The sequence below is a fragment of the Thermobia domestica genome, chromosome 5 (assembly GCF_964235325.1).
Source record: "Thermobia domestica chromosome 5, izTheDome1.hap1.1, whole genome shotgun sequence".
Taxonomy (NCBI): Eukaryota; Metazoa; Arthropoda; class Insecta; order Zygentoma; family Lepismatidae; genus Thermobia; species Thermobia domestica.
In genome coordinates, this window is record NC_137458.1 from 69883113 (window position 1) to 69908876 (window position 25764).

Below are 25764 nucleotides of genomic sequence, written 5' to 3' on the forward strand. Positions count from 1 at the left end.
GAGATATAATTTTAGTCTTGTTTTATTACAAGTGTAAACATTTTAGTCAGTGGAAAAGATGGTTTGGACCATGGGGCAAAGTTGACGACGATGAGTTTTGATGTGTGGTTGGTCAGAATAGGTCATAGTGGGTGGTGGGTCACGGTGAGTGGTGGGCCATGGGTTGTTTTTATTGACCCATACTATCCCAACCTAACCTAACCTAACTTAGTACATTTTGGTACTTTTTTTCGATTTTCGTGTAGCCCAGCTATACAGCAGAAATGTCGTCTTTATTTCATCTTTAGACATTTTTTCGTTAAATGCTACAACTGATTTCACTCATTTGTAATACAGCTTCAAATAATTTTAATAGAAATTATTCCACTAATTCCGGAAAAAGATTCATTTCGGAACAGCATGTCGCTACACACTACGACATACATAGACACTCAAACTATTAGGAAGTGAGAGTTGGAAGTTCAGTGATTTATATGGCACTTGGCGAGCAATTAGTCACCGTTTGCAATTTCTTGTAGTCTTCTTCTTCTTTTGCTCCCTCTGAAGTTGCAGTATTGTTTCGAAGTTTTCGCTCGTCATTTGTCTAATTCATTCTTCTACATAGTTGATCATCACAAGCAGCAGTTTCTTGTTTGCAATGTGCACGCTTAACTTTTCGTCTACTTCTTTCTTCTTTTCCTTCTTTTGCTCTCCGCTGTTGATTTTCTTTTGTCTCTCAACCTTGTAGTTTTTATTTAGCTTCTCTAGAATAAAGAGAAAATGCTCAAAAGATGGCGTTATCTTAGCTGAAAAAAGGAAGAAATCTCTAGATATAATCTCTGCTTCTTCTTCTTCTCTCTTTCTTCTGTGTGTAATCTATTTCCTTATCTGGCTGCAAACTGAGAGAAGTAAGACAACCATTTTGCTCCTGAAGAAGAATGTTTAACACTCTTTGACTTTGTTTTCTACACAACAAAAATTGTCTCTTTCAAACAAACTAGGTCAGCGGAAATTAGTTGTTTCATACGGAAATTAAAGTTATAGTGGCACTTTATCTCTTTTGTTATCTTCTGGCATAAACAGTACAAAATTGTTACTAACTAGATATACTTTTAATGAATTTTTGTGTTTTTACTTTTTCTTCTTCCTTTGTTATATTTGCTCAAATGTGACTTTTAATGTTATACATGCTTTAAGTTAACAATATTAAATACTTACGCATTATTTATTTATTTAGTTTTTTTTAGCTCATTTACTTACACGGGGAATTAGTTTTGAGATTTGTTTGAAATGAACTGGAATTTTAATGGATTTATATTGTTGATCATTAATACAACAAATTACAAATAAGTTTTACAAGTAAGTGTTATATGGGGAATTATTTTTGTGATTTGTTTGAAAGAAACTGGAATTTTAAAAGTTTGATATTGTTGATCTCACAAATAAGTGATATAGGGGGAATTATTTTTGTGATTTGTTTGAAAGAAACTGGAATTTTAAGGGATTGATATTGTTGATTGTGAGTTTGACAAATAAGTGTTATATGGGGAATTGTTTTTGTGATTTGTTTGAAAGAAACTGGAATTTTAAAAGATTGATATTGTTGATCTCACAGATAAGTGATATATGGCGAATTATTTTTGTGATTTGTTTGAAATGAACTGAAATCTTAATGGATTGTTGTTGATTGTAATTAAGTTTGACAAATAAGTGATAGATTATAGTATCTCTATTTTAAATGCAAAAAACAAAAACCAGAGATTACATTCATGGTACTCTCATCACAAATTCCTTCATATATTCCTAAACTTTGCATTTTCGCCGATCTCAAGCGTTTCAATATTCGCGCGCTACCCTGTGTTTTTCTTTCGCGCGCTACTCTAGCCAGCTGCTTTAAGTTGGTTGTGTAAAATGTACAAAAAAATTTGAGCAAGTCTTTAATTTGCCCATTTGATGTCGAGAACAGTACCCAACCAACCTCTGCGGGGCTTCTAACCCGTTCCTACTACGACTTTTACTACTACTACTACTACTACTTTTACTACTACTTATACTATGGATCCGTATAGTAAAAAACTGGATTCTTATTTTAAGTGTTATATGAATAAAGTGTTATGAATATTTAAAAGAAATAGAAAAAAAAAGCTTTCGTTGGGTCGGGTTTGAACCTACGCCAAAGGCGACTTTCATTACTAGCCGCTCGGTAAATCACTTTTTGGAGTATTATTTTCGATATTATTTTAATGAAAAAAGTGTTATGAATATTTAAAACAATAAAAAAAACTTTCTGTGGGCCAGGTTTGAACCTACGCCAAAAGTGACTTCCATTACTACCCCGTTCACTAGCATGTTCTGCTACGAGGGCCAAGAGCGCCTGGCCTTTGCTTTCTACTATATGTATTTCATAACTCTTGATGTCCTCCTATCTGTATCTACCAATAAGATCAGAGGATACCTGAAACGCTTGGTATCCGCGAATATGTTTAAAATTAAGAAAAAACGCACAGACTACTGAACTACAAACTATTCTTCTTCTTCACTACATTGTTAACATTGTTTACAGTTACAAACAACTTACATACATCATGGTGAATATTTATCTCATTTAGGTATACAGTGAACTTATACTCATAACACTTCTTTCTAAGCACACTGTATTCTTACAAAAGTAAATAAATAATCTGTTACACCCATACTCTTGCATAAGTACTGAAATTTTACTTCTTCAAGAGGCTTTGTGATTATATCTGCTATTTGTTTGTCTCCAGGGGTATAATCCATACTTACCTTCTATTCCAGATAGCATTTTACGTATAAAATAATAGCGTAATTCAATGTGTTTTGAGTGCTTTTGAAATTTTGGGTTTTTAGCTAACTTGAATGTATTGGCATTATCAACCTTACAAAATGGTTTCTCACCATATTAAGAATTTGTTTCTTCACAGTAGTTCTTTCACGCTTTCAACTATAACTACAACGAGCTATGTTTCCCTAGTTGAAAGTGCCACTAATCTCTAGAAATTATTGGACCAAGCAACTACATTTCCTCCATACATTAGGACCACAGCACTACTTGATCTTGTTTTGAAATCATCTGCAGAATGGACATCACTGTAAGTTTCAAGTGATGCCTTCTCTTTATGGATATACAACAATCCTAAGTTTGGAGTTCCTTTCAAATACTGCAAGATCTTCACTTTTATCCAATTAGCTTCAATAGGATTCTGCATAGCTACTGCTTGAGTAGTGTGTTCATGCTAATTTCGGTACAATGCTTGTCATGGATGTTGAAAAAAAAATGAAACAGGTAAGGGCGTTATACAACGTTCTTTTTACGGCAAACTACGTATGCCCTCGATTTACAGTATGTAATTGTTTCCAACATCTGGTTCCCTTTTTAGATTAAAAAAATTTAAAAAAAACTGTCATAAATATGTTCAGCCTTTGCATACTACTTTGTTCGTATACACTGAGTGACTTGTTCCGAATGTCCTTTGCACCTGTATAGTTAAGTACTACGTTCAACACTGTAGGGCCAGGTGCACTGGCGATTAATGTAGATGCCTATGCCAGTGGTGCCCACCCCCCTTATGTCCATGACGCACCCCCCCAATTGTCTATCCATAGGTGTTCTTCCATGAAAAAAATCTTTTCGATTAATTTTTACACCCCCTCAAACATATTTATATAGGTTTTTAACCCCCAAATATTTCAATGACGCAGTTTGCGTCATAGCCTCCCTTTGTGGGCACCCCTGCCTATGCATTGCCTCGTTCCCACTCTTGCACTTCGGTCTTGTCTTCGCAACTTGTTCCATTAACGATCGGTGTACTATCAAATTGTTCAAAATACATCGTCATTTACTACTTCAACTTTGGTCAGTCTCCGAACCAAAAAAGTTTTCCACTTATACTTTAGTTTTCCATCTTTGGGCACTGTTTGTAGTCGTACACAGACAAATTGTATACAACTTCTTTTTTTCGGAAAAATATTGTAGCAGAACACGTATTCCTGTCTTCAAAGTCTTTTATACTGTACTGTCTGTCCGTATCAACTCTCAACTGCACAGAAAACGTTACACACACACATACAAAGTTCTTGGCTTCGATTGCATGGTTTTAAAATAAAGTTAGCTGTGCTGGTTCCAAACCATATTAGCCTTAATTTGGATTTGATATTTAAATTAGTGCTAGATGACGGTGCCTCTATTTTAATTATGAACTAACCCAAGACGTTTTGGGCTACATTGAACGAACATTATAATGTGATAACGGTTTAAAGTTGGTCATAATCGTTCACATTATTAAGCAATAGTAACCATGTCTTTTCTCATAACTTCATTGGAATTATATAGCCCTGTGAATTACTGAGTGAGAACTACAATTATTTTTTTTATCTAGCTGAAATACGGACAAAATAGATTTATGGAAAGTGTTTGAGTCCCTTCCGTTCAAAGATACACATGGGAGACGAATTTGGACGTAAACATCGGAAGTGTCACTATTCATCTCAGCAACCCCGAAAACTATGATCGGATACTAATGTCGCTCGTTTTCGGTTATTTTCATGACAACCTCTTCCCACCCTCACCTCTTATGTCGATGGGGGATGAATTTGGATTTAAACAGCATCGGGGATGTTACTATTCACTTCATGTTAACAATCCCCAAAACTACAAATTGAACAATAATACACTGAGAAAAAAATGTTGGTGGCGTACTTAAAAAGATAAGTTACATGCGTAATTCCTGTAGTTTTTGGACTTAACGTACAGCAGACGTATAACTGGAAACGCATGTTTTATAATACTTTCCGTATAAGTGTTCCATCTATACGTACTTTCCGTATGAAACAATATAGGCGGTCACTATCTCACATACAAATGGACGTATATAACATATAACTGAGGAATGTAACATAAATATATGCATGTGATATACGGAAAACTGTTAGATGTCAGACATCCTGCAACGGCATGATGTAACATCTAAGAGCAGAGCCTATGTAGCATAGGGTAACATATGCTCCGTGCTGATTTCTATAGTAAGCAAGAGGATACCGTATATTTGTACAATATACCGCTGCCCGGAGAACGGATTTTTCTCAGTGTATAAGAGATTTTCGATTATTTTTACATGTAAACACCTTCCCACCCCTTCCTCTCTCTTTCATGTCAATGAGGCATGCATTTGGGCTTAAACGGTATCTGGCATGAAACTATTCATCTCAGCGACCACGAAAGCTATGGATTAGACATTAATATCGGTCGTGTTTTAACATGACGTCCCCTCATCTCTTCTTCCTCATACGGAAAATATGCTATATATCTAAGTTAGCCCTAAATCCACTTATGAAAATGAAATGAAATTTTGAATTTCACGCCCCACGGCTATACAGTATGGACTAAAGAAAACGGCGATGATGAGAAATGAATGAAATAGTGAAATCAAGAAAGTGGAAATAAACGGGAGAACCTAGGAAAAACCAACGCACACTGTGTTTGTCCAGCATGAAGTCCACTTGGCGCGAGCTGGGATCGAACAAGGGACTTCATGCACTAGAGAAAAATCAAGAGAAAAAATCTTGAAAATCTACATAGCGAACTAGGAAGAGTTAGCTGGAAAACATCGTTGAATCCATTTTTATTTATATATCGTAGGTGAGCCTCCTACTCTCCTAGATTTAGTACATACTCGCCTAACTCTGTTTATCAGGATACGGTGTAATTTTATTATACACTATTTTCGAACGATCAAAATTTTGATTGTTAAATCTTGTTATTAAATTGACGTGTTCTCGATTAAATCTAGTAGACTTATCAAGTTTTCAGGTTTTCATTAAAATGAGAAGATTAAGGTACAACGAAGTAATAGCCTGTATTAGGTTTTTATTTTCGAAATCTCACCTTGAAAGAGAGAAGCAATAGCATATACAGGGTGGTCTATTTTTTCTTGATACATCCCTGTACCTTTTCAACTAATAGATATAAAACGGTGAAATTTTGTATCTTGCATATATAGGAAGAGGGGTATTATCTGATATTTTCTATGATATCAGAAGGTTAACATTCTTCCCAAATCAACATAAAGTAATATTGTTTTTCAAATAGCTTTAAGCCATTATATATATATATATATATATATATATATATATATATATATATATATATATATATATATATATATATATACACACGTTGAATTTATATTTGTTGATAAAATTGAATCTATATTTGAAATCTATACGTTGAACGAAAACTTACAATGTCAATTTGTTATTCAGTGTTGCAAACTAAGGATGCTACAGAATATCAAACATTCAAATTTTGGCAGTAATGACGCAAGCAAAATGAACGGGGCAATGCACATTTAAAATACTTTAGTGTTTAACATTACGACCAGAATATCACGGATTTTGAATGCATAGGAGAAACAAAGATATAAGGTATTGAAAATGAATAAAAATATAAGATATTGACAATGAATGAAGATATAAGAGATTGAATATTTGAGATTTTTCGAAAGCTTTTATTTCGAAAAACTGCTTAGATAAGTACTGCATTCAATTACATAGATCACTTTCAATAGATGTAATAATCATAATGCCGTTTATAGCAATTCGATGCCTCAAACCGTTCTTGAGACATAGTAAATAATGGTAAAGCTTGCAACACTGCTTAGAATTATGTTATTCCGATAATTTGTTGTAGTTACACCGACTAAAAAGGATTGTTACAGTGTTATAGAAGCAAATCAAGCAAAGAAGTAAATCAAAATTTGTTTTAGAAAGTTCCCGCCATTTTAAGCAATATATCCAAATTAACATTTTTTTTTCATATCTCCGGAATAGTTTGAGATTACAAATTGCTGTAAACGGTATTGTGATCTTTGCATCTAGTAAAAATCATTTGTAGAATTGAATGCAATATTTATTTTAACACTTTTTCGAAATAAAGTCCTTTGTAAAAAGTGAAATTTTCAATTCTTTTTAACTTTTTTCCTACTTGTTCGAAAGGCGTCATACGATGACCGTAATATTCAACACAAAACTACTTTGAATATGAACTTCATTGTCCGTGTCATTTGTGTTATTACCGTCGTAGAACCATCTGAAATTCGGTTGTTTTTCGATGTTTGTGGTATTGTAGCTTCCTTAATTTGCAATACTGCATAGTAAGTGTGCCATTGTAAGTCTTCCTTTACTTGTAAATTTGAAATATGCAATAACCTGATGTAGTACTGTTATGTTGGGTTGGCAACACTGTCAATCTGGTCTTACTACAGAATATATCAAGCAATGTTTTCTTCCCGATATTTACATAGTACGAAATTTCAGCGTTTTGTAATTACGATGGCCGTTTTGAAAGTAACCTCCGAATGGTTAAAAAATGAAACACCCAAGTAAATAATAAGAATTTATTATACACATCTGAAAACTACTTTTTGGTTCTAATTTTCAACATAGTTTCCATAAACATTCAAGCATTTATCATGTCTCCGCACTAGCTTAGATATTCCATCAGCATAAAAATCTCCTGCCTGTGTCTTGAGCCAGCCTGTGATCGCATCTTTCAGCTACTCATCACCACTGAAGAGCTGAGATCGTATAACACAGTCCTGGAAATTTGTAGAAATTAATCGGAAAACTCTGAGATTGTGAAACGTCGATTTTCACGAAATTTTCCATCAATTTTCTTAACGAGTTCATCAGTGACCACTGATGACGTACCACTCCTCTCTTCGTCATCAATGTTTGTTCGTCCACTTTTAAACGAAAGAACCCATTCACGAACAACTCCTTCACTCATCATACTTGGTCCATAAACGGCACAAAGTTCTCGCATGAATAGCTGCTACCGAGTATTGTTCTGCTGCAAGAAAACGTATAACAGCTTGCACCTTGCACTTGGCCGGGGTTTTCTATTGCACCACACATTTTGAGACGCTACAAAAGTGAAACTAGTGATCAGACAACCTTCAATCTGCTACAACTGAATGCAGAGTGATCTACCACGCATGTTTGTGCGAAGATGGCCACGCTGCTTCCACTACTTCACGTACAGTGACAAATCGGAGGTTACTTTACGAACGCACCTCGTATTAGTTTAAATGTTTCCAGTAGTTTCAATAGCTATGGACTTTTAGATTTCAATTTTTCATGTTTTTGGCAGCCTGTAACTCCAAAATGACAGATTTTTGCACTCAGGTTGGTCTTCATATGTATACTTTTTGTTTTATCTTGGTGTCAGGAAGCACCTCCCAAACGTCGGTGTTGTTTTGAAACATCCTGTATACATGTATTTGAACATATCCTGCTTTTACAGATGTGTTTTATTCTTTTTTTAATTCAGATTTATGAGATATATTATTTTAGGTAACAATTTTAAAGACTGAGAACAAAAGTGGGAAGAGAACACTTATGAATATCACGTGATACCAACACTATTCTCGGTCATTTTAACACACGATTCTTTTTTAATTCTTAATTCCAAAATAATGATACGATTTATTTTTTAAAAAAGTTTAATTGTCAAACACATACTGCACAGCGAAAGCAGTGGCACTATCTATAGCTTTAGAAGCGAGCTTTTGAACAATGCTAAGTTAATAGAACTATAGAAGCAGCATAAAGTAAATGAATACCCTTCCACACACACACACACACACACGAAGAGTAAAGCCAATATAGGACTGCACGATTCGGTTTAATTGCACTGAACCTGCTCTTTTGCTCGCGTCCCATTTCAATATTTTGGGGGCGTATTGTCACGGTAAATATTGCGACTAATCTCAAACCTAAGACAGCTTAAAGCGTGAAGACCATGGAAACGAAATTAAAGTGGAAGGAGTACAGAAGCTGGCAGTGAAAAAAGAAAAAAAGAAAAAGAAAGAAAGAAAGAAAAGATGGAATGAGTCCATTTTACTCGCTACGACCCCATTTGCCAGCTGTTATCTACCCTCATCAATATGACTTATTGCGGCAAAGTTCAGATATTGGATCCTTGTCCTTCTTTGCCGCAGGCAGGGCTCTTTCCATTTTGTAATTTCTGCTTCCCATTCCCCCCTTTCCTCGAAAAGCCCTTTTCTACCCTTTCTTTTACACCAGGAACCCGGTTTCATCCGTTTTCTCTTTGCTTATCTAAGCCTTTCGGCCCTGGAGCATTTGAGATCAAATCCCAGCAGTTTGTGTCCACTGAAGCTACTGGTCATAATCTGCAGTTAAGCAGTCCGAAGATATAACGAGTGCTATGCTAAAGCTCTCGCATTCTCTCTCTCTCTCTCTCTCTCTCTCTCTGTTTCTCAATAGTCCTCTGCATATATGTTAAACGAAAGGGAGAAAAGGGAGGGAAGGGGGATTCCAGTAAGTAAACGTAATAAAATGAGTCTTTTATTGGCCTATTTGTGGAAGCATGTGCAATAGTATACCTGACTTAGCCCACAAATGATCAACATGCTTGCTGGCCCGGAGGGCGTGTGTATGTGTGTGTGTTTGTCTCTGTGTATGTGTGGTGTCTCTTTGTAAGTGCTTATATCTCAAACACAGCATGGTTCTTTGTAAAGTGCAATCCAGATAACTAAAACATGTCCAATCCGTTTTATTTCAATTCAGAGTTCACTAGTCAGTGCCAATTGCAAACAATTCATAATTTGTCTTAATTTGTAAACTAATAAATAACAAGGATCAAATAAATTGTAAGATTTAAGGTAGTGTTACCAGATAGCACTTTCAACTGACTGTCTGGAGTCGCGCTGGCTCAGTGGTAGAGTGGTCATATCTAATGCGTGGGTTTCCTGATTCGATCTAAGACCTCGCCAAGTGAGTTTTGTGGTGGAAAAACACCTTGTATGCGTGGGTTTCTCGAGCTTCTCCCGTATTATTTCACTTCTTAATTCCATCATTTTCACCCATGTCATCAACACCGTCTCCCTTAGCCTCCCTAAGGAAGATGGCCTTTCTTAAAATCTCTGATTTATAACCGTATTACTAGCATTTATGTGAAACCTAAAAAAACAAACAAAAAAAAAAGTTTTCCAACGGAGAGGAGGTTTAAAACTTTGTGTGCAATTAGTTATACGCACATTCAACACGGTTTTAAGAGAAATAAATTTTAAATTATGCCACTGAGTTGAAAAAAAACTGTGTTGAAACTGGCGGAAGTAGAAACAGTTTGATGATATTGTTTGTCATATATTGTTACAATAAAGAAATATTTGTTAGTTACTTACCCAAGTTATCCAGTTAGTTTATTCCACACAAAGCAGATAAGAAAAAGTGCGTCTCCCTGTGGCTACTGTGTCAAGTGATTGTTCAAAAATAGAAAACATTGTAGTAGCTAATGTCGGAAGTTTGACATTGGGTTCAGACTGATTAATACCAAACCAAAAAAAAGTTTTTGACGTTTCATTACTCATGCGCTCACAGAGAGGAAATGAAATGACGCACGTTCCTGTCAAGCGATAAGGAGTTGGTCTGACCATCGACTCCCAGTAATACAGGCACGTTGAGCACATACAGCGGTCATAGCTTGTCCAGTGTCGAAGAGAAATGGAACTGTTGAAGCAGTTTGTTCACGCGTGTTTGTTTTTTTATGACTTTAAAGTGGTTCTGTCAGTTGCCGTATCAAGTCTACGCATATGCCAGGCACTTGGGAGAATACCGTGAACGAACGCAGTGTCAGGCATTGGTTCCAGAAATTCTGTTCGAGAGATGTGAGCCTTTCGGACAAACTTCGCAGTGGGCGACCACATGTGTTGGATGGCGAGGCCCTGAAAGTAGTCTCGAGGAAGACAGTGATCTAACGTGTGATGAACTTGCATAAAGATCCCATGCTTCCGTTGAAACACTCAGACTGCACCTGCATGGAAGAGGGAAGTCATACAATTAAGCAAGTGGGTGCCCCACACATTGTCGACGGCCAACAAAGAATAACGAGCGATAGCGTGTTTTTCCTTGCTCACTCGGCATCTGAACACACCCATATTTGATCACTTGCACACTGGTGTCGACAAGTAGGTTCTCTATAGCATTCCCAAGTGTACCAGACATTGGTTGTCGCCAAGTAACCCTATTCCTTACACCTCAAGACCACCTCTGCACCCACGAAAAGTTATGCTTTCTATATGATGGAATTGTCGGCCTTACGAGCTCCTTTCACCTAGTCACACCATCACTGCTGACGTATATTCTCAGCAGTTGCAAAGGCGGCAGAAGGAGAGGGCATTGACGAATCGCAAGAGTGTACTGTTCTTGGTCGACAATACCAAGGCAAATGTGACAAAGAGAAACCGGGAGATCCTTCAGCAACTTGGCTGGGAGACATTGTGCCATGCACCATATACCTTGCGACAACATTTATTACGACCTAATTAATTCCTTTGACAATCACCTGAGTGGGAGATTCTTTACAAATGAGCGAGATCTGCGGGACGCACTTATGAACTTCTTTGCATTCATGACTGCCGAATATTATCTCTAGGATATTGTGCAGCTGTAGGAACTTGGCGAAAGGTGTTGGATGCTGATGGAAATTACTTCGAAACCTAAAGACACGTACCGTCCACTGCAGTGCTCTTTGTTTATGACTGCACTAGAACGTCGAGAACTTATTTGGTTACCTTGTACTTATTGCTGAATCCCAGTGATTGTTCTGTTCTACTTCAACTTCTGAACTTCATGCTGGTTAATTGCTATGCTGTCCAATGTTCTTTTATCATTTCTTTTTGGCTCTTTTTTTACTGTTATTTCAGTTTAAATGTTTGTATATCCATATCCAACACGGCACAGTACCCAAATCGAGGGGTTGACTTAAAAATAAATAAAGTAGGTCTGTATCTTTTTGGTGGATTATCTGTTAATTTACATTTCATAATAGAAATAGGTCTTATCTTTTTAGTGTATTATCTACCAAATTATATTTCATAACAAAATTAAGTCTGTATGTTTGTAGAAAGTTATTCGGAACAATATTTCATAACATAAGTAGCTCTGCATCCTTTTAGTGGATTATCTACCAAGTAGCTCTGTATCTTTCTTGTGGATTATATTTGCCAAATTATGTTTCATAACAGAAGTTGATCTGTATCTTTTAGTGGATTATCTGACAAATTATATTTCATAACAGGAGTATTTTTTAGTGGATTATCTGTTAAATTATACAAGAACGCAATATGAATGTTCCTAGAACATTCTAGAGATGTCCCATAAACCCTTTAAATATCAAATAGACAACTTTCTAGATATTCAAAATATGCTCTACGTTGTTTATGAGAAATGAATCATTGGTGCTTTTTTGTTACGTAAAATATCAGGAAATTGTCGCAGTTAATTAGGAACATAAAACATGTTACTAAACTTACTTGCTATCATAAAATTCGATTCTTGGCTTCTTTTCTCATTCTACCGTGACTTCGAATAAATACAAACTAATAACCTACCTGTCGAGAGAGCCTTCACGATTTGTTATTGGAAGAGAAAACAAGCTGACATTTTTCAAGAAGAACGGAAAGCCCAAAGGTAAAAGTGACATTTCTCTGACAATTTAGTATATTGTGTGCTATGGTCGTGCTGTGTCCAATATATATATTTTTCCCCTTCGAAAAAAAAGAAAGCTAGGGAGAGAAATATGGCTTCCCTTGAGATATTGAGACTACCAGACGGCGGAAAACTTGTCACTTAATGGTGAAAACTTATCAAAACGCAATGTTTTTCTCCCTCGTCACTTAGTTCAGCTTTTTCAATTTGTCATTGCTAGTGGTTTTCTTTCTTGGTATAAGGAAGCGGTTCTCAACCTTTTCGAACCTAGCGCCTCTTGGGTGAAGGCGATTTTCATGAGCACTCCCCAGTATCTTAAACCAATCCATCTATGCACAAGGTCTAACGTAAGACTCGCATGAAACACTCTAAGAACGCTCATTATTGAAAAGTGTCGACTTTTTCGGTCCTCCCCCCGTTCCTCAGAATCATCATTATTATTATTATTTGTAAAAAATTTAACTTTTGGTAATTTGTAAAATTAATAATGGCTTTCGTCCAATAATAAGAAAAATCTAACAAATCATAGAATCTCAAATACCCCTTAAATAGTGTATCGCCCCTCCCAGGAATCACACATTTTGGTTCCAGTGCCCTTTTTGGAAACGGGAACGCCTCCTGTGAGGCGTTAATGCCCAGGTTGAGAAACACTGATATATGGTATAGAAACATATTAAAGTTACAGATGTTTTATTCTGTTGCACTTTTAAAAATGGTTTCTTAAATTCGAGAAAAAATTTCCTTGTATTTGAGAACATTCGTTTCTTACCTGTACACCGAGTAATACATTTTTAAAAGTGAGATTTTCATGTTCTCAAATCATTTTGAGAAATAATGACTCAAAAGCGAGGAATTATTTCTCATTTCTGAGGGTGCAAATGCTTTCTCAAATTTGAGAAAAAATATATTTTTCTTAAAATTGAGAAAGTAACATTTGAGGAAATGACCCCAATTTTGAGAAACAAATTTCTCAGAAAATTTTGCGAAATGTCTTTCGCAAAAGCGAGAAACGGTGCACAGAAACGGAGTTCTCAAATACCAGAAGGAGAAGGGGAAGGGCATAAACAAAATATTAACATGCAAAAAAATCAAAATATTAGTACATACAGAATTTATATTAAACAATCATCTACAATTATAGTGTTTAAAATATAGCACATATAAACCATCGTTTCTACGCAAGAAAATTCCACGAAGACTTGTATTTTAAGTGTGTTACTTATTCCTACTGCATCAGACAGTTGAACATTTTCCTGTTAATCACTGTCTACTTTCTCAAGACTTTTCTTTTCATCGACGTGAGTTTACTCAAGATTCTACCGTTTCCTCCAATATACCAACTTCTTGGTATTTAAGATTATCGTGTACTTCAGCCTAATGGTAACAATATCAGCTGGAGTGTAACTACCCACGATTATACTACGAAGCTTAGGGAGACGTTATGATGATAATGAGCGAAAATGGTGTGATGAAGAAAGTGAGAGAATCCCAAGAAAACACATATATGGTGTTTACTCACACAGTTGTGTCGGGTAGGCTAAAGGAGAGGATGATAATGAGAATGAAAGAGATAGTGGAATGAAGAAAATGGGAAGAAACGGGAGAACCCCGAGAAAACACACACACACTGTTTATCCACCACAAAGCCCACTTGCCGCAAGCTGGGATCGAACCAAGGGCCTCACGCACCAGGGGTGAACGCTCTACCACTGAGATACTTCAGCCCCTACGTTAAATCAAGAACAAATGCGTACAGTACTATCCGCAAATAACCTGCAAACTTGTGTCATTAAAACGATTACTAGTGATGAAAAAAGGAGGCGCCAATCTATGCTAGGTAATCAGTACAAATTACCTTTGCATTACAATTCCATAATAATAATAAATCACACTTTTTAACAATGTTTCTAATTACACAGATTTCTTATGTGTTCTTTGTTTCTGGTACATAAGCTATTTTGCACATTATAACGAATGGCAAAGGATGTAAAACATTGACATGCCTCCCTATTCTATTGTAATATAGAAAACAAACGCGCCCTATAGGGCTCTAACATGCCTTCACTTGTTATTGCTGCACTCATTATTATGTGAATTAAGTATTGAGCTTCGGCACATAAAGGAACCAACCTGACTACTATAGCTTATATAACCTAGGCTTATATGAGGGGGATAAGCGTTCTACACCCTGACGAATGTATTACAGTATCTTTTAGTCTATGGTAGTATATTTACTATTCACCCAAACTTACGTTCAGAAGCTGATATATATGGTGCTCCTCACCGCTGTCACATGGTGTGTATCCATACGCCACCTCAGCCGCATTACCGTACTGCGAACTCATATCCATTCGCACTCTCCTACAACTGAAATCCTTTATCTCCTTTCCTGTATAGTAATTAAGTCTTAACAATGTTACACCATAGTAATATTATTTCGTTAAGATTGTTACCGTTACTTTTTAATCATCTATGATATTGCAAATCATGCACTATTTCATTCTCATTTTTAAGAAATGAGAAAATCTCATAAATGGGAACCTGAAAATTTGCCTTGAGCTCACAAATGAAAACACGTTTGAAAATAATGAGACATTTTTCTTCAAATATAAGTAAAAATTACTTATTTTGTTTTGAACATGAATTTTTCTCATTTCTGAGCAAGGAAATTTTTAAGGGTGTGTGTACTATGAGATTGATCCTGGTTATCAAAGCATTGCATATACGAGTTTTATCTTATGCTTTACTGCTTATAGGGGCCGAGGTGGCTCAGGGGTAGAGCGTTCACCTCTGTTGCCTGGGGTCCTTGGTTTGATACCAGTTCGCGCCAAGTGAATTTTGTGGTGGACAAACACCGTGTGCGTGGGTTTTCTCGAGGTTCTCCTGTTTTATCCCACTTTCTTCATTCCACCATTTCATTCATTTCTCATCATCACTTTCTCCTTTAGCCTAACCGGGACAAACGTAGGAGGGAAAACTTAAAGATTTCATTTTATTTTCATTTACCGCTTATCCTGACCAATATTATGAAAAGCTACAAAATAAGAAATATATTGACCAGATGTTGGATACTAAAACTGGGTAAAATAGGCAAGCGCAATACTTAAAATTCAAAATACAAGTAATAAAATAGGTACTGAAATCGTAATTGGAAATAATTAAGGTAAACACTTAAGAACTGAAATGAAGATATTTAAAGCAGAGATGCTCCACTCTCACTCATCTTTCCCTCATTTCGGTACATCATAGTGAAAGTGAGGACATACAATTATTTGAAGTCAAGGACGAGTAAGTATGAGTATATGCAAGTTAAGTAAGTATAAGTTTAAGTTAGATCATGAATATTACTTTAGTGTGTGTGTGTGTGTGTGTGAGAGAGAGAGAGAGAGAGAGAGAGAGAGAGAGAGAGAGAGAGAGAGAGAGAGTCTAAGAGAGTTGTATGAGGGTGAGTGTGAGTGAAAGTGGAGACATGAATATTATTGGAGGGTGAGAGGGCGAGAGAGTGTGTGGAAACTCAGTAAGGATAAGTGTGAGTGAGGGTGAGGGCATGAATATTGCTTGGGGAGGAGGACGAATGAGAGTGAAGGAAGGAGTTATTTGAGGGTAAATATGAGGTTAGGAAAATGCACATTTCATTGAGAGTGTTCAATCAATCTTGAAGAATGGGTGATCTTTATTTGCAAAGTATATTGCAAGGATCCATACACCCACATGTACTATAACCCAGATGTTTTTACTATAAACACGTGTTTTCACAATTTGTAAATAAATAATGGCAGACGACTAAAGTACATTTTCATGAAGAGACGAAAAGGACACGGAGAACCACGAAGAAATCCGACAACCCCTCCACAGGTTCTCTATTCACAAGGATGATTAAAAAGAGGACGTTAGAACCAAGAAATCATCAGTGCCTTGTACTGATCATTAACCTACAATACCTACTCCTGAGACCGCCATGAGCTACGAAAAAATAACCTACAATACCTTCTCCCGGGGGCGCTATGGGCTACGAAAAAATAACCTGCAATACCTTCTCCCGAGGCCACCATGAGCTACGAAAAAATAACCTACAATACCTACTCCCAAGGCCGCCATGAGCTACGAAAAAATAACCTACAATACCTTCTCCGGAGGGCACTATGGGCTACGAAAAAATAACCTACAATACCTTCTCCCGAGGCCGCCATGAGCTACGAAAAAATAACCTACAATACCTTCTTCCGAGGCCGCCATGAGCTACGAAAAAATAACCTACAATACCTACTCCCGAGGGTGCTATGGGCTACGGAGTTATCTATCCCGTCTAAAACTGCTTTGGGCTGACAACATCCTATATACCCAAGACAACATTATTCCTAATCTACACTGAAAACATTTTGAGTGTTTATAGCCTTAAAGAAAATTTATTGAAACTTTGTACGATACTTATATACGATATTTTTATAATAAAAAGGTGAAGGTCTAAAAAAAGAACCTGCACGTCATTACAGACTCTACCTACAGAATATTACAATATCTTTTAAACTGATAAATATCAAATTATTTTCAACTTCTACAGATCTAATCGCCTGCGAAGCTTTTTATTCTCGGCTTGGAGAGATTTCCCGGTGGGAGTGAAAATTTACTTATATTTTCGTCTATTGTTAAGCACGCCTGGTCTGTATGCAACCAGCACTACGTGCTTTTGTTGCGGGCTTACATAACAGCACAGGATAAATGAAGGTCATGGAGTGTTTTTGGAAAATATTTTTCTACCTCTCGTTCATCCAGGTTGCGAATTAACACCCGGCAACGATAGATGTTTACAGAGAAATGCCAAGTTTTTTTGTATGTCTCGTCTCGATTATCGAAGAATTTTTTTCTCATCTCGATTCTCGGGAACCTTTTCTCGTCTCCTTTTGAAAGGGTATAGCCGGATAAGGCTGTGAAAATTGCCCTTACACGGATTGCTGGGATATTTATATCAAAAGTACCTATTCAAAGTTAACTTTGGCCAGAAAATCAACTTCAAATTCCTTCGAATTTCGAAGTTATTGTTGAAAATTCGAAAATCAAAAATTGTTTAGATCTTGGAAATGATATAAGTTACGAAAGTGAAACAAAATGTGAATATACTTTGCTTGAAGGGCCTTACCAAAAACAACGAATAGTGTATTTCATGTTTCAAATTTCTAGCGAAAAGTGAATCCGAATTTAAATATTTTTGCTTTTTGTTTGAGTGACCACCTATTTACCACCATAGAAGCAGCCACCACCTATAATGTATTTTGATCATGGTTTAATACTCGCGATGTAACTTGGTAAAGGCGAAATACATTGTTTCTTATTTTCGGTAATACCCTTCAAACAAAATATATTCATATTCTGTTGCACCTTCGTAACTTACATCGTTTCCGAGATATGAACAATTTTTGATTTTCGAATCTTCAACAATAACTTCGAAATTCGAAGGAATTTGAAGTCGATTTTCTGGCCAAAGTTATCTTTCAATATGAGGTGCCTTTGGTATAAATATCACAGCAATCCGTGTAAGAGCGCTTTTCCCCATCTTACCTGGCTATACCCTTTATGTGCTAAATTTACGCCTTGATTTTGTTCATTAATTTTATCTTGAAGTTATTAGAATCCCTCTGCGTCACCAGAGATCCATGAAGAGTGTGATATAACATTTATACCATATTTATTATTGGAGTATGTTGTGTAATGACTCGCGTATCTTTAAACGTTGGTAAATGTTCTTCATTATATTCGTACAGTCACATGATCAATTTATAGTTTTTACACTATAAATCATGCAACACTAAAATGGTGTTTGACATCTAAAACTTGGCTGAACTAGTGTTGCTCTCGAGACTCGACATATTTCTCGTCACACAGCAGTTCAGAAAAGGAAATTATTGGTCATTTTCGAACCGGAAGATAAATTACTAAATACTATACTTTAATATAATGCATTTTGGCGGTCTACTATAGTGCTGCCAAAATGTCTTGAGCCGTGGCAAAAATGCGAACTAAAGCTCACCCTCGACACATCCACGCGTTAAGCCAATAAGGGTTTAGCTGTGGCTAAGTGAGAGGGAGTGGAATTCCTTCAGCCGATAGCAGCGCTTGGAACGGAACACTAGGTGACAACTCAATGTGGCGTATCTATAACAATTACTAATTATGATTCCACATGAAAAGATAATTTCTTTGCAAGTTATCAAGTGATATCTCTCTGATCCGTCAACACATAATTTTTGAAATCAAACCCCACAAATGCAATCGGGGTGTATGTAGAACACACAAAACATGTGAATACAATTCACTATCACGCTTTTACCTTTGAACACTTGTCCAACTGTCTTCAATTTGCCCATATTAGCTGCAATAACTCGCTCATATTTGTGTCGGCGGCACTCTTTCCTTGTATCGAAGTAGAGCTTATCCTTCATCTAAAAGGTTATTTTTTAAAAAGAAAATCTTGGAACCGACAGGAACTTTTATTGTACCAGGAAATCTCTGTCTAATCTAATGAAGCTAGTAATTTTGAAGAAAATTCATATAATAGACCATATTTCGTTTCAAGCAATAGACCCAAATAGACCAAGTAGACAAAATAAATTGCATTCAAATCGAAGCAAATATCGCCCAAAATTAACTTCAGTGCCTTAAGTTTTCATCTCTAACACCATGAGAACACGCATTTTGCGTAACACTCCGTCTTTAGTAATACATAATAAGAATATTACACAGGGAAGCCAAGACGGATACTGAAGAGGTTTCTTGCATCGCTCTATATTTTGATGAAATGGTATTGTGAGGCCTGGTGTATACTGGGATGTTGGAAAAAATATATACACTTTAAAAACATATTATAGAGAGTGGCCCAAAACAAGTATACAGTCCAGCATTGATCAAGTTTGATATTTTAGTTTAAGATAATTAGTTCTGATCCAAGCTTGAAGTATCAGTAAAAAGAGAATAAGAACAAATAATAAAGAAACTAAGTAAATTATATAAAATTCCATGAGCCGGTCAGTACGGGACTGTATATCTACTTTTGGGCCATCCTGTATATACGATACGCTTCAATTCATGTTGAATACATTCAGGGAGTAAGCAGAGGTGGATCCTGGGATTCTGGAACCCACTGAAATACGAACTTTTCTGTAAATTTAGTCTGACTTCAAGGTTGATTTTACACATTTTAATATAATTTATTCTCATATTGAATGTTAACCCGCTTCCATAATAAATGCCTGCGTATATGTCTGGGATTCAACATATAGGACCATGGTAGTACTAACTTTCAGCAACAGGAACAAATGGCGTTAGTGTTAATCAATCCGGTGCAATCACTTGAGAGATTGCAGTGATGGGTAAGTAATTACGAACACTTTATTAAAATAATATTTTCTCCTTAACTAATATTGCGAACTGCTCTTTATCGAATGGTAAATTCCCTAATCCCTGGAAACTAGCTAAAATTCTCCCATTACCAAAGAAGCCTTGTATTAAATCAATTAGTGACCTTAGGCCAATAAGTATATTGCCAGTTCTTTCAAAGGTAATTGAAAAGTTAGTGCTTCAGCAAATGATTTCATATATTGATAGCTCTTGCATACTTCCATCCGAACAATCTGGGTTACGTAAATTTCACAGCACTTCTACTGCTTTGTTAGGTATCGAAGACGATGTGCTTCATGCACTAAATGACAAATATGTGATAATACTAGTTTTATTAGACCTCTCATTTGACCTTGTCCAGCATGATGTTCTCTTAGCAAAAATGAAATACTATAACTTTTCAGTATATGCCATAAAATGGTTCGAATCTTATCTACATAAGAGAAAACAGCAAGTTGCTTTACGTAGTTCCTCTCATTACAAAATTTCTGAAGCTGCTGTTCTTGATAGAGATGTTCCACAAGGCTCAATTTTAGGGCCTGTTTTGTTTACTTTATATACTGCAGATCTGGTATCTGTTGTACAGCATTCAAAGTTGTACTGTTCCGCGGACGACACTCAATAATTTATAAAAGCCTTGCCTCAGGACTTACCACAAGTTGTTCGACTCCTCAATCAAGATCTTAATGCTATCAGTAACTGATGTATTGATAACGGTCTTGTTATTAATCCCTTAAAATGTACTTATACTGTTCTAGGATCCGCTAATCAGTTATATAAAATTGTTCCTGAAAAATTAGAATTACAAATAATGGACTCAAACATTAGCTATTCACCTTGTGTAAAAAGTCTTGGAGTACAAATTGATGATAAACTTTCTATGAATAATCACGCCTCTATCTAGTGTTCAAAAGCTCTGGGAATACTAAGAAATTTGTATAAAATACGAGACTGTCTGTCCAAAGATATCAAGCTACTCCTGACACAAACACTGATACTATCTTTGTTTGATTATTGTGATGTGTATGGCCCGCTTCTAACAAAAAGCAATGCCATCCTGATTCAAAAGGTACAAAATTCATGCATCCGCTTCTGTTACAATGTACGAAAATTCGATCATATTTTGCCTATTCTGAACAACAATAGCATACTGACAATGTCCAGAAGACAACATTTGCATTATTGCTGTCTCATTTATAAAATTCTTAAAACAACACGTCCCGCGTATTTATACAAGAAACTCACTGCTAGGTCAACTATTCACACTCGCTTAACGTGCAAAAGAAATACGTTTGATATTACACACCATAGACTCAAGCAAACCACTGCGGCATTTTCAGTGTTAGCCCCAAGGGCGTGGAATGCTCTACCAAATGTAGTAAAAGAAGCTAAAACATTTAATTCCTTCAAGAAAATGTTAAAAATGTATTTACTCAGCCAACAAAATTTAAGTCCAGGTACCCATGATTTGTATTTTATCACTTCAACCACATAAATGAAACCAGACTTAACTTGCTACACTTTTTTTTTAAAAAAAATAATCATCCATTGTAGAAATATTTCATCACCTCCTTCCCCCGCAATGTCAATGACAAGCATACTTTATTTTGTCTCTATGTTTTCATTGGTTTGTGTTCGTTTTTCTGTTTCTATTTGTATGCCTTTTTTCATTCATGCTTTTTTTCATTCTTCACTTGTAGTATTTGTGTGTGTGTGTCTGTTTTGTTAAAAGTGCCAGTTTTTTTCTTTTTTATCATCTTAATGTATACCTGTACTTTTTGTTGTATATCACCATATCTTTTGTACTTAGCTGATTGTATCGTTTTTGTATAACTGGATGTATTTCCTTGACAAGGGTTAGGTGGTAGGGCAGCAATATGCTGAACCTAGCCCACTTGAATAAAAGAACTTAATATTTACCTCACGAAAGAACTTAGTATTTACTATTGAATAATAGATCTTGAAAAATTTAATTGCATATACTTAGCATTGCCCGAATTTGCTATTTTTAACCGAATTAAGAAGAGACGTTCTTAGTTTGACCTATAACATAACACTAGGTATGTGTGTATGTAACTTTGTGGGTATGTTTGTGTCAAGAGCTGACATACTAGAAATAATACAAAATTTACCATTTTTCTTTTGCCTGTTTGTCATAAGTGAAAGGAGATAATGAAATACAACTTACCACAATCAATTGTTCTACAACAAAAAATATGAACCTGAAAAACTTTCAGTGTTGTCATCCATAGAAATTACAGTGTTGCCAGAATAACATTTTCCCCAAAAATCTAAGTTAAGGCAGCTACTAGAGCAATTAATTTAACTGCATTTGATTACATATTATGTTGTTTTGGAATCCTGTGAACTACTTTTTAAATAATAGTTGTATTTAGTTTGTAATAAACAAAATAATTAAATATTAATCTTATTTAAAACATTTGCATCTGGTGTTATCTGGGTGCAAATTTGGCATAATTTTATTAATTTTACATGTGTTAGCAAGTTCCGTTAGCTGCCTCGTGTCCTTTTGGATTTTATGAAAGAAAATATAATGTAGACAAATTTAGTCTTAAATTAGATAAACGTATTAACTCGGCAACGATAAATGAATGGACTGGAGCTCATGTGATTTGGATTCCTCGTTAATCACCAGGTCCCGTCTCATATAGTTTCGCTGTTGGAAGGGACGTTGAACTCAAAAAATCAAATCAAATCAATAAATGAATGAAAAAAATAATAAACGATTACGTTTTTGATAATGTGTCCTCATATTCCTAACAATGTTTCTTTTTGTATTTCAGGTTTTCCATTTTTCGCAATATTCATCAAGTTTATGTAAGTGTTATTAATTTGAAGAAGTAGTACTAATTTCGAGAAGTGTTCAAAATTTAACTTCCAATGTCTCAATGACTACGACATCTGAACAAAGGGTAAAATTGTTAGATAACTCTTGTGGTGATCGCACAAGAGACTCTGAGGAAAATGCTAAACCAGTGCGAGGACTTAGTTACACAGTACTTAAAGGAAAGTCGCAAATTCTGGAGAAGTTAGATTTTGGAGAAGATGTATTTGATTCAAAAAACAATGACATTCATGGTACTTTTACATGTAAAGATAGCCGCTTAACCAAGAAACATAAAGTTGCTGTGACTGGTAATTCTTCAGCATCTTCATGTGATGATAAACCAACGAGTCCAGTTCTTAGAACGATTGAAAGAGTTAGGAAAAAGAATCAACCAAGGTCATTATCGAAACATAAAAAGCATTCCAAGAGTTACATTGACGATCTTCGTGAGAAAAATTCTGCTGTGTCTAGTAGGTATAGCTCCGTATTAAAAAGCGATGGCTCCATGTCAAAAGACATCACAGATAAAATCAAAACAAAACTGCTTAATTGTACAACTCAAGGAATTATTAGAGGAAAACCACAGCATACATCATGTTCTGCTGTTTATCCGTTCGCAAGAGACAACACATTTTCTCACTCAGATAACTCACGTAACGAGGAAAAACTCAACACGATGTCGAATGTAAATCAAAACGGAAATATATATAACAATCATTATCATATTAGTAATACACTTGTAAATTTATTTCTTCAAACATCACCATCGCTAATAGGCAGAAAACTCAGTACAAATAAAGATTCAACTACGCTTCAATCTAAACGGAGTGATGGCATGACTACAGCCCAGCTAATGTCATCAGTTCTTCAAGACCCTTCAACAAATGAAAATCTCCGAAAGTTGATAAATATGCAACTACTACCAACTTCAAGTCCAGCACTATCTCTACCAGAACCTAAAGCCAAACTGCATACTCCCAGCTGCAACATATCTCCTCGAGGAAGTCCACACAAAATTAAAAGATCTCAACATTCTGACAAAGGTATGAATAATGACACGAGACTATCTTCAGCATTGTGTATGTCAATGAATATTCAAGCAAAACAACAACAGTTGTCGGAAGATTTAAAATTATCAAGTTTAGTTAATGGAAAGAAGAATAACGTGAAATCTATGACCATGTGCGAAGCGAAATCTATACCAATCAATCTGGGTAATACTTCAAAGGACAAAGATAGAACCACAGTAACGAATAGTAAAAGTACTTCAAAATCTAATTCTACTGAAGAATTGATCAACCTTGAAAAATTTCGGATGAAATCAGGATCTGCAAAATGGAACACAAATAATATTGAAAAGAAATCCGAAATATTCACCCAGAGTAAGTCTGATCAAAAGTCCGTTATTAAAACTCCAAACAGTAATAGAAAAGCTGATCACGTCAAAACATGTAATGACGTCGAAAGACGAACTAATACACCAAGAGGTAGAGATAAACTTAACATGTCATCATCAATAACAGAAAACAAAAATCCTTATGCTTCAGCTGGTCCTTATACGCGTACGAAAAGGCTACCAACGCACATCTGGAGATTTGCTAGAGACTCTTCCAAGACCAATGGTGCAGAAATACCTAAATCTAAAACCACCAAACAGATGAAAACGAACCATAGTGCAGAAATGAAGCATATGAGACAAAGAACATACAATGGCGATCTGTTTACCAGAAAACATAAGAAAGAGCATAAAACTGATACTGGTGAAACTTCAACTAAACGAACCTTAAATCAATCACGAAATGAAAGCTCGAAAGTAACTAAAGGTCCACAAATTGAAGCAAGCAACATCACCAACGATATTGAAGATGAAAGTGACGTGCAAAAGCCTGAATCTTCTGCCTCGTACTTCAGTGTTCAAAAGAGCAAAATACCTCTAGCCAAATGGCGTTTATCTTCAGGTAGCTCTATATCAAACCTTAATGCAAGCTCAACAGAATTTGACTTTCTGAGGCCACAGAGTAGAAGCTTATCACAAAGATTGCTTTGTGTAAACTCGAGAGGCAGTAGTGACTCCCGCAAGGGATTGACCAGTTCAAAATCAGCCAATGCTCGTAGTTTGCTTCATTCAAAGTCTGCCACTGTCCGAAGTAATGGAGAACAAAATTCAGTGAGTATTTCTAACCTTTTAAGAAACTCCACTACTAGTTTTTCAAAGCACTCTTCCAGAGTATCCAATTCATCTTGCTTCGCAAAAATGAGTGTTATTAAAGAAAGCCCTCAGGAAACAACAGGAATTATCAGAAAGAAGACGTGGGTTGTGGACCCGGATCCGAGCAAGTGACACAGGACAGTTCTCTACAAGCTGAGTTAAAAGTGTTGTAATTTGAAGAAATTATAGGTTTATATTTGATATAGTGTAGCTCTTGTAATTTTCACCTCAGTAAATAAAAAAATATGTTGAATCGGACGTTTGATATATTTTGTTTTGTTTTAGATGAGATGTCTGTGTATAAAACACAATGACAGACATTATAGCAATGTGTGAAAGTCGACATGATTCAAGGTAAACGAAACAAGAATCCGAATGGATATATGACTTGCCAGTTTTGTTTAGTATAAGTTCTTAAGGCGTATTTTTGTTCTTTCATTGAGAATAATGTGAAAATTCTATTCTGTTATTTTTACAACCAGTGATGATTTCATGTTTCTCGCGGGGACTTCCAAATATTTTGAGGATTAAAGTAGTACTGCGGCTATACGCCCCCGGGGGAATTTCAGTACTCCGGTAAAGGCGAGGGACATTTTCCCGAGCCACTCGCTGAACTCATCACTGTCTACAACAGTTTGCTCAAGTACACTCAATTAACCTTAACTCTGGATCTAAAAACAGTCCATGATAGCAGGGTAGTAGGTGCTGATGGGTTCTTCACAAGTTGTGGGCAGTTGCTAATTAATTATTTTAATAGTAAAAATTTGTCCCAAATGTTCTTTTAGTACAAGCATTAAATTAACCA

The 25764-nt window shown here is 35.9% G+C and overlaps 1 protein-coding gene across 2 annotated transcripts in view; it reads left to right on the forward strand.

The window, feature by feature from the left end:
* Nucleotides 1-25197, forward strand: part of LOC145685960 (uncharacterized) — an 80617-nt gene extending 55420 nt beyond the window's left edge. For both annotated transcript variants that reach the window (XM_081758751.1, XM_081758752.1), the window contains one exon: nucleotides 22707-25197. In XM_081758751.1, the coding sequence (XP_081614877.1) occupies nucleotides 22812-25091 (2280 nt within the window). In that variant the 5' untranslated portion in view covers nucleotides 22707-22811 and the 3' untranslated portion in view covers nucleotides 25092-25197. The remainder of the gene's footprint in view (nucleotides 1-22706) is intronic.
* Nucleotides 25198-25764: the final 567 nt, after the last annotated feature.